Source organism: Cibotium barometz, chromosome 20, assembly GCF_041138505.1.
Source record: "Cibotium barometz isolate CiBa-2024 chromosome 20, ASM4113850v1, whole genome shotgun sequence".
In the NCBI taxonomy this organism is placed as follows: domain Eukaryota; kingdom Viridiplantae; phylum Streptophyta; class Polypodiopsida; order Cyatheales; family Cibotiaceae; genus Cibotium; species Cibotium barometz.
The window spans coordinates 56,521,519-56,530,934 of NC_141065.1; the positions used below are offsets into that span (position 1 = coordinate 56,521,519).

At 43.6% G+C, this 9,416-nt stretch overlaps 1 protein-coding gene across 1 annotated transcript; it reads left to right on the forward strand.

Moving 5' to 3' along the window:
- The first annotated feature begins 5,393 nt into the window (after nt 1-5,393).
- Nucleotides 5,394-7,523, forward strand: LOC147628066 (WD repeat-containing protein RUP2-like). Its single transcript, XM_086814301.1, has 2 exons — nt 5,394-5,579; nt 6,239-7,523. Exons 1-2 carry the CDS (start codon nt 5,394-5,396, stop codon nt 7,499-7,501), a joined length of 1,449 nt encoding a protein of 482 aa, XP_086670427.1. The 3' UTR covers nt 7,502-7,523.
- Nucleotides 7,524-9,416: the final 1,893 nt, after the last annotated feature.

Sequence of the window (9,416 nt, forward strand, 5' to 3'; positions counted from 1 at the left end):
TTTGGTCATCTGAACTTTGCTAGTTTGCTGCTTTTGCAGAAATTTGATATGGTTGCTTCATTGCCCCCTCTTGAGGCACCATTGAAACATGTTTGTGAAGGCTGTATTTTGGGCAAAATGTAGCGTTCTGCGTTTCCAAAGGATGGTTCTGCGTGGGCCACTCGCAAATTGCAACTTGTACATAGTGATGTATGTGGGCCTATGCAAATTCCGTCATTTGGTAAACACTTGTACTTTGTGACTTTCATTGATGATTACTCAAGGCATGCATGGATATATCCACTGAAGGCAAAGTCCGAAGTGTTTTTGTGCTTCAAACAGTTTATGCTTATGGTTGAAAATGTATCCAATTGTACTGTGGGCACCCTCCGTTCCGATCGAGGGGGGGAGTACATGTCTAAAGAGTTTGATGCATTTCTGGCTAGTCATGGGATAAAACACCAATGTACAGTGCCGTATACCCCTCAGCAAAATGGTGTTGCTGAGAGAAAAAACATGTCACTTATGGAGATGGCACGATGTATGGTCAAGAGCCAAGCTTTGCCACATGCGTTTTGGCTTGAGGTTGTCATGTGTGCTGCATATGTACTCATGCATATGTACTCAACAGGTGTCCCACTAAGGCCTTGCAGTCTATTACTCCATACAAAGCTTGGCATGGCAGGAAGCCTTCTATTGGTCACTTGCATGTCTTTGGTTGCTTGGCCTATGCTTTAGTGCCTGTGCAGCAATGCAAAAAATTGGATGATAAGGCTGTCAAATGCATTTTTGTTGGTTACTGAGAGCAAGCGTTACAGATTGTATCATCCACAGTCAAAGCGTATCTTGATTAGTCGAGATGTTGTTTTTGTGGAAGATGCTGTGCAGCCTTTGTTATCATGTACAAAAGAGACAGGTGTGAGCTCACGGGATATATTTGATACATTGTTGCCTCTCTTTACAGGTGGGAATTCAAATGTAAGTCCTAATGAGGCAAATATTCAGCCTATGCAGATTTCAAACATCATAGATCAGCCTATTTCTGATGCAGATTTACAGGATGTAATTTATGAGGATAGGGCTGAAAATGAGCAGGCTAGAGGTATGCCTAAATGGCTGGTGCAAACCTTGTGTGATAGTAAAATTGATGCACCTATGTCTAGTCATACTCGTTCAGGTTTTCAGCATGCCTCTTATGCATCAGATTGTTATGCTTTGGCTGTGTCTAGTATGTGTGAAGAGGAAGAACCTCTTTCATTTGATGAGGCACAAAAATCAGAAAATTGGTTGGCTGCAATGCAAAGTGAATATGATGCTATAATGAAGAATGGTACATGGTCTTTGTGTGATTTGCCTATTGGTAAAAAGGCCATTGGATGTAAGTGGGTTTTTAAGTTGAAACGAAAGCCAGATGGCAGTGTTGATCGCTATAAAGCTAGACTTGTTTTGCAAAGGGTTATGCTCAAGAAAAGGGCATTGATTTTGATGAGACCTTTGCTCCCACTTGTCGTATGACTACCATTCGTAGCATTTGTGCATTGGCAGCTTATAATGGTTGGAATGTACATCAGTTGGACATAAAGACTGCGTTCTTGAATGGGGATTGCATGAGGAGGTGTATGTATTGCAGCCTCGTGGTTTTGTTCAAAGAGGGCAGGAAAAAAAGTGTGCAGGTTGAAAAAGGCTTTATATGGTTTAAAGCAAGCTCCACGAGCTTGGTATGAAAAGATAAATGCATATTTGACTGCACATGGTTTTCAGAATAGTCCAAGAGAAAGCACTTTGTATGCTAAACGTGTGGATGATGTACATCTAATCATTGCTCTCTATGTCGATGACATGCTGCTCACAGGACCAAATGAGAGTCATATTGCTGATTTTAAGGCTGATTTGAATGCCTCTTTTGAGATGTCAGATTTGGGGCATTTGCATCATTATTTGGGGATATAGTTTAAGCAGTGTGATGGAGGTATTGCTTTGTGTCAGACAAAGTATATTGAGACATTGTTGTGGAGATTTGGCCTTGAAGACTGCAAGCCTATTGCTACTCCAATGGAGACAGGTTTGAAGTTGAGTCTTTATGATGCTGGAGATCACTTTGATGTCACACTATATCAGACAGCTGTTGGTTGCCTCATTTATGTATGCATTACGAGGCCGGACATTCAGTTTGCAGTCTCATAGGTGAGCAGGTTTATGCATAGCCCAGGGTCTCAGCATTGGAAGGCAGTTAAACGCATCTTTCGCTACTTGAGTGGCACCATACATCTTGGGTTGTTTTATCCCAAGGGGGGATCGTTGCGCGCCAGATTTGCATGCCTTTTCGGACTCAGATTGGGCTGGTTGCTATGACACAAGAGTGTCCACAAGTGGTCTTTGTTTCATGCTCGGTAGCTCATGCATATCTTGGTTGGGCAAGAAGCAACCTACTGTGGCCACTTCTAGTTGTGAAGCTGAGTACAGGGCAGCTTTCACAGCTACGGTTGAGTGTGTGTGGCTCAGACGGCTTATGGTTGGCTGACTTGGGTGTTGGACAGGAGTCTGCCACCTCTATCTACACTGACAGTCAGAGCGCATTGGCAGTTGCGAGAAACCCAGTTTTCATGCTCGCACAAAGCACATTGAGGTGCATTATTACTATGTCAGGGAGAGACTCTCAGCAGGAGAGATCAGCTTGGTCTATGTGCCAACACAAGACAACCTCGCCGATCTTTTCACAAAGGCGCTCGAAGCTTTTCGCAAAGCTTTGGGCTTGCTCCCCTTTGTGGACTGATCTACTTCGGGCATGGCACTTCCCTATACATGAGTGCCAGCTCGCGTTCACACCATCTTTGTTGCCATATATATAGGCAGTGATGTGTGTGAACACACTTAGGACCGCCGGGGTACTTTTTTCCTCTTTAGGAGGTTTTTTCCCCCGGCTTGTATATACGCCCATTATTCTAGGGCTAACTTATCTTTGTACATTGACACAATCTAATACACTGTGTGTTATGTGCATTCTTGCTTCTTCTTCTCCAAGCTTTGTGTGCTTTCTTGCAACTCTAATTCCAACACAAATGTATGGACTTATCAATCTAGAGGAGGAGAAGGAGAGAAAGAGGAGAATGAGGAGAAGGGGTGGCGGTGTGTGAGTAATAGTAATGGAGGCTCAAATGTATGGACTTATCAAGCTAGAGGGAGTCTAAAAAGTAATGAACTAGTCTCACCATGAAACATGTTTACATATTGTTGGGAAATTGATAGATTATTGGTGACATTTCAAAACCCATTATGTATGTGTTCATGTAAAAAGGCAAGGAGGGTAATGATTAGTCATAGGATTAGAGGATGGTTTCTATGTGTGTGCTTTGACGTTCGAGCATTGCATTCCAAACCCATTGTGTATGTGTTCATGTAAAAGAGGCAAGGAGGCTAATGATTGGTCATAGGATTAGAGGATGGTTTCTATGTGTGTGCTTTGATGTTCAAGCATTGCATTCCAAACCCATTGTGTATGTGTTCATGTAAAAGAGGCAAGGAGGCTAATGATTGGTCATAGGATTAGAGGATGGTTTCTATGTGTGTGCTTTGACATTCGAGCATTGCAGCCCAAACCCATTATGTACGTGTTCATGTAAAAGAGGCAAGGAGGCTAATGATTGGTCATAGGATTAGAGGATGGTTTCTATGTGTGTGCTTTGGCATTCGAGCATTGCATATTCCAAACTTTCATTTGGCATGTTTGCCAAGAGGCTTACGAAATGTTTTTGCATATTCTATGACATTTAATGTGAATGCATGCCTAACACTTTTTTCTTTTTCTTTTTTTGCGAAGAAGGGGTCCTGGAACTATATGCTATCACATCTCTCTATGGCAGTGGGTAGATTTGAACCTTGTACCTCATTTTGGGGGGGTGCTACCACTGGGATAAACCCAAGGAGGCAAGCTAACACTATATTAAAAAAGATACATCCGTGCTAGTAAAGGAAAGACAAAATAATGAAAAGGAAATGTTATGTCATGGAAAACAACAAAGATGGTGCCTTTATTGCTAACATGAATCTAGCAAAGGAGCCTATATGATATAAAGGAGAGTATGAGAATGTTACATGTAGGTGAGCTACTGGTAGGTTTGTGGATGTGGTAAGTGAAAACGAAAAGGAATTTTGTTTGTAGTGCACTGCGTGGGTAAGGTATGTAATAATGTTATTAACGACATGGGTAAAGTATGCATCAATGTTTGTAATGATGTGGGTAATGTATGCAATAATTTTATTAATGTTTGTAATGACATGGGTAATGTATGCATTTATTAATGTTTGTAATGATGTGGGTAATGTATGCAATAATTTGATTAATGTTTGTAATGACATGGGTAAGGCATGCAACAATTTTATTAATGGTTACGTAAATTGGTTGTGCTATTTTTTCTCTCTTTTCCATGGAAGTTTGAAGGTCGTGACATAAATAAATAGTGGCTAACTACAATCTCTATATTATATAAAGGAAGAGTTTCACAGGGCTGCTACATGGCAGCATGGTAATGTGTGTGAATACGGCATGCATGTGTGTGTGTGTGTGTGTGTGTGAGAGAGAGAGAGAGAGAGAGAGAGAGAGAGAGAGAGAGAGAGAGAGAGAGAAGGAGCAGGAGAAGGGGTGGGGGTGGGAGTGTGTAAGTAAAAGTGATGGAGGCTCAAATGTATGGACTTATCAAGCTAGAGAGGAGGAGAGGAGGAGGAGAAGGAGAGAAGGGGTGGGGTCTATGAGTAACAATAATGGAGGCTCAAATGTATGGACTTGTCAAGCTAGAGGGAGTCTAAATTTAAAGTAATGAACTAGTCTCACCATGAAACATGTTTACATATTGTTGGGACATTGATGGATTACTGGTGACATTTCAAAACCCATTATGTATGTGTTCATGTAAAAAAAGCAAGGAGGCTAATGATTAGTCATAGGATTAGAGGGTGCTTTCTACGTGTGTGCTTTGACGTTCGAGCATTGCATTCCAAACCCATCATGTACGTGTTCATATAAAAGAGACAAGGAGGCTAATGATTGGTCATAGGAGTAGAGGATGGTTTCTATCTGTGTGCTTTGACGATCGAGCATTGCATTCCAAACTGTCATTTGGCATGTTAGTCAAGGGGCTTACGAAATGGTTTTGCATATTCTATGGCATTTGATGTGAATGCATGCCTAACACTTTTCTTTTTCTTTTTTTGCGAAGAAGGGGTTATGGAACTATATTCCATCACATCTCTCTATAGGATTGGGTAGATTTGAACCTTGTACCTCCCTTTTAGGGGTTCTACCACTGGGATAAACCTGAGGAGGCAAACTAACACATCTTAAATAATGAAATGTATCAAAAAAGACACATCTGTGCTAGTAGAAGAAAGACAAAATCATGAAAAGAAAATGGTGTGTCATGGAAAACTACATAGATGGTGCCTCTATTGCTAACAAAATCATGAAAAGGAAATGGTGTGTCATGGAAAACTATAGAGATGGTGCCTCTATAGCTAACATGAATCTAACGAAGGAGCCTGTAGGATATGAAGGAGAGTATGAGAGTGTTGCGTGGAGGGGAGCTATTGGTCGGTTGGTGGATGTGGTAAGTGGAAACGAAAAGGAAGTTTGTTTGTAATGAAGTGGGTAAGGTATGCAATTATTTTATTAATGGTTTGGCAAATTGGCCGTGCTGTTTTTTTTATTTTTCTTTTCCATGGGAAGTTTGAAGGTCGTGACATAAATAAATAGCGGCTAACAACCATTCCGGGGAAAGGGAGCACCATAAAGGAATGCATGGCAGCGAAGGTGCCAGCACGCCAAAGTAGAAGCGTGGCTAAGCTTTGTTCCGCTGATTCTCTCTCTCTCTTTTTCTTTGTTGTTCCTGTTCTTTTTCGACAAAGCTGAGATCCTGTGCTTTACACATCGCTGGCCTTTCCCCCGCTCATACACGACGCCCGTACTCGTCTTGAATTTTACTCCTACGTAGGCTCGTTACGTCTGTCGGCGCCCAATCACTCTCCATACGCATTGCCAACCTCTTCTATTGCGCCTCATTTTATCTACAAATGAAGCCCTTCTACTATATATTGCTAGCGTCCTTCATTTGCAGTACTAGCTGCTCACACGCAATCCCTGATCCACGCTTGGCTTTAGTTCTAGCAGCTGTTTGCATGAAGAGACTGCACGGTAGATAGCCCTTACTTAGGGTAGCTCGATCCTCATAGCGCCTGGCTTGCCTAGTGATTGGTTTCCAGTCCATAGCACCTTGCTCTCTTGCTGTGTGCACTGTGTAAGTTTCACATCCAAGGTAGGCCTGCCGTCGACGCTGTGTGGGTAGAATTTTGGGCAACAGGAAGAAGTCAGCTGGTGAAGATAAGTTCCTCAGCTAATCTGGACGAGGAACCGCTTGACCGCCGCCGATATGAGGAACTGGAAGAGACCAGAGTGAGCGTGGAATGGCATTTCCAGACGTGGGCGTCCATAGGCGGCAGGGGCGGGACGGACGTGATTGGGGATATAGCATTCGACAGCACGGAGGAGTGGTTTGCGACGGGAGGGATAGCAAGGAAAGTGAGGGTGTACTCTCTGCAGGCCGTTCTGGAAGCAGCGAATACAGGTAACGGTGATGATGACGCAGAGGAAGACGAAGAACGCCGGGTGAAGAGAAGGAGAAGCAGGCGGGAGCTAGATCACGATGCGTGCTCTGCAAGGGTTATCTGTACGCCCGCCAGGCTGAGCAGCGTGCAGTGGGCGCGAAGCCACGTGATAGGGTGTGGGGATTACGATGGTGTGGTGGCAGAATGGGACGTGGAACGTGGCCACACTCTCATCGAGCGGGACGGACACGCCGGAAAAAAGGTGTGGAGCATCGATTACTCCCCGCATACCCCTCACCTCTGCGCGTCCGCTTCAGATGACGGCACCGTCCGCCTGTGGTCGCAGGCATCGGAACGGCCGGCCTCCGCCTTCTGCCCGCCAACGGGAGCCCCCGTCTGCTCGGCCCGCTTCGCCCCCTCGGCCCCCCACTCGTTGGCGCTGGCCTGCTCCGACTCCAATCTCTACCTCTTCGACCTGCGCTGGCCGTCCTCGCCCACCCTCTCCCTCTTCCACCACCGCCGCGCCGCGAGCAACGTGCGCTTCCTGGGTCCGCACCACCTCGTCTCGGCCTCCGTCGACTCCACCCTCCAGCTCTGGGACCTCTCCACGGCCCGCCCCCTCCGCACCTTCGATGCCCACCGCAATATCCGCAACTTTGTTGGCCTGTCCGTCCAACATGAATCCGGCCTCCTCGCCTGCGGGTCTGAAACCAACCAGGCCTTTGTTTACGACCGCCGTTGGGGGACACCCATGCTGTCGCATCACTTCAAGGAGGTGCCTCATCCTGTCTGCAGCAGCAGTACCCCATCCAACGGTAAAATGGTGAGTGCTGTTTGCTGGAGACAGCGGCCCTCGGAGTGTACTCTCCTGGCTGCAAACTCTGATGGTTTTCTGCAGATCTTGGGTGGCCACTCCAGAGACCTGTAGCTGGGTCTGTGCGTCCCCGCCCAATCTAATTAGCCGCCAAACTTTCATCTTTGCAAACCACATCGCCTGCGGCCTACCTCTCTGATCGAGCTCTGACAATTATGCAATTTTGTAGAAGCAAGCAGATAAGGCTGATAAGCTGACTCATGGAGGTGATCGTCCTGCCCATGCAGCGTCATGTCCACGTCGTGAAGCTTTCACGTGTCACTCCTCAATTTGACGAGGAAAATCTCTTGAAATACTTCATTAGTCAATACAACAATATCTGTAAGCGTCCTGAAAGGTTCTATCGTGACGGGTGTGTATTTACTTGCGAGGTGATTTCTTTTGAACATTTACTGTGCGTTCTGAGATTTGGAAATGCATATACATTTTTTAATTTATTTTTGTTGTCTCCTAAGAGCTTCCCACGCTAGACTTATAGAACATTGTTTTGCCTTTAACACTCAAAAAGTAGAGGAAGTTGGCCAAAATTATTATTACTACAAGAAAAGGGAACTTGCAAGTGACTACCATAGTCTTAAACGTATAGAAAATGTGACCAAAATTATTATCATTACATGAAACGGGAATTTGCAAATGACTACCATTACCAACGGATGAAGGTTTTGGCATGTACTCACAATGATGATATGCCTTCCACAAGCAAGCCAAGGCTTCACTCTCAGGTCCTCAAATATATTGTTACTAGGCAAAGAGCAGTTACTTCGACATTGAGTCTACACCATTTCCACATTTCAAGGAATTGTAATAATTAGCAATCATGTTACATGAAGGGGTGATGTTGTGGGTTAAACCTCTTACAAAGACTGACTCTCATTCATATAAAGCTAAATGAAAAAAACATTGTGGTGGAACAACAGAGAGTATGTTTCCACATACATGTTGGTTGAATCGTTCCCACAAAGTGTCTTTGGGTATGGATATCTCATTGATTATACACCTCGATATTAGTTTTGTTGGCTAGAAAATCAAATTTCTATAGCACAATTGAATTTACAGCTTTAAGTCATTCCCTGCTTGGATTAACCACTTTCACCATTTCTAGAACAATTACTATAGTGGCACATGGAAGCAAAATACAAGTTAACACAACCAATATATGTGCAAACAAATGTTTTTCCCAAATTTTGCAATATCTGCCATGTGGGCAACCACATGGGCAGTGATGCTGGTAGGGTGGGATGGACAAGTTCTAATGCAACCAATTAAATTCATTGGTTCCTTCTTCTTCTATTTATCCCCTAGAAGAGCCAGAATGAGACTAATGGGCTATATGCTTTGTGACATGTATACCAATCCATACATTACAAAGAGTAAGTTTCCTTCAAGGTATTGATTATTATTTTCTTAATGAATATGAGTGCTTCTTCTTTTACATCACCATTAGTTTTTGACAAATGGACCATTAGTTTTGTGATGTGTAGATATTTTTCCATTAAATGTAATGGAGGAATAACCACTCAAGATATTCAAAGCACTTTTGGACCTTTCCATGCACATATTCATGAGGAAATGTTCACTTCCTTCTGCCCTTTAATATTTTTTTCCCAAAAAACTCTATCTCATGTATGGTACCATGCGATAATGCATACGGTAGGTTAGAATTTCTTCCTACACCTTCATTCTGCAATGCAGAGAGTGGTGGTGTGGATGCATTGCAAGTGGTAATGATATTTAGGGTTCTTTAAAATTTACACTTAGCTCATCTGTTTCATTCATCTTTATGTGCACTTGGCTCAAGACTTAGCACCCCAAAGAGCTCTCACAATGTAAGAGTTTGCTAGTTGATCAGATGTAATGATGATTGGAAAATGTTTGGGATGTAAAAGAGGACTACATAAGGGGAATCTATAAATGTAAAAGAGGACTACATAAGGGGAATCTATAAATCTTGTAGGGTTGTAACTTCAAG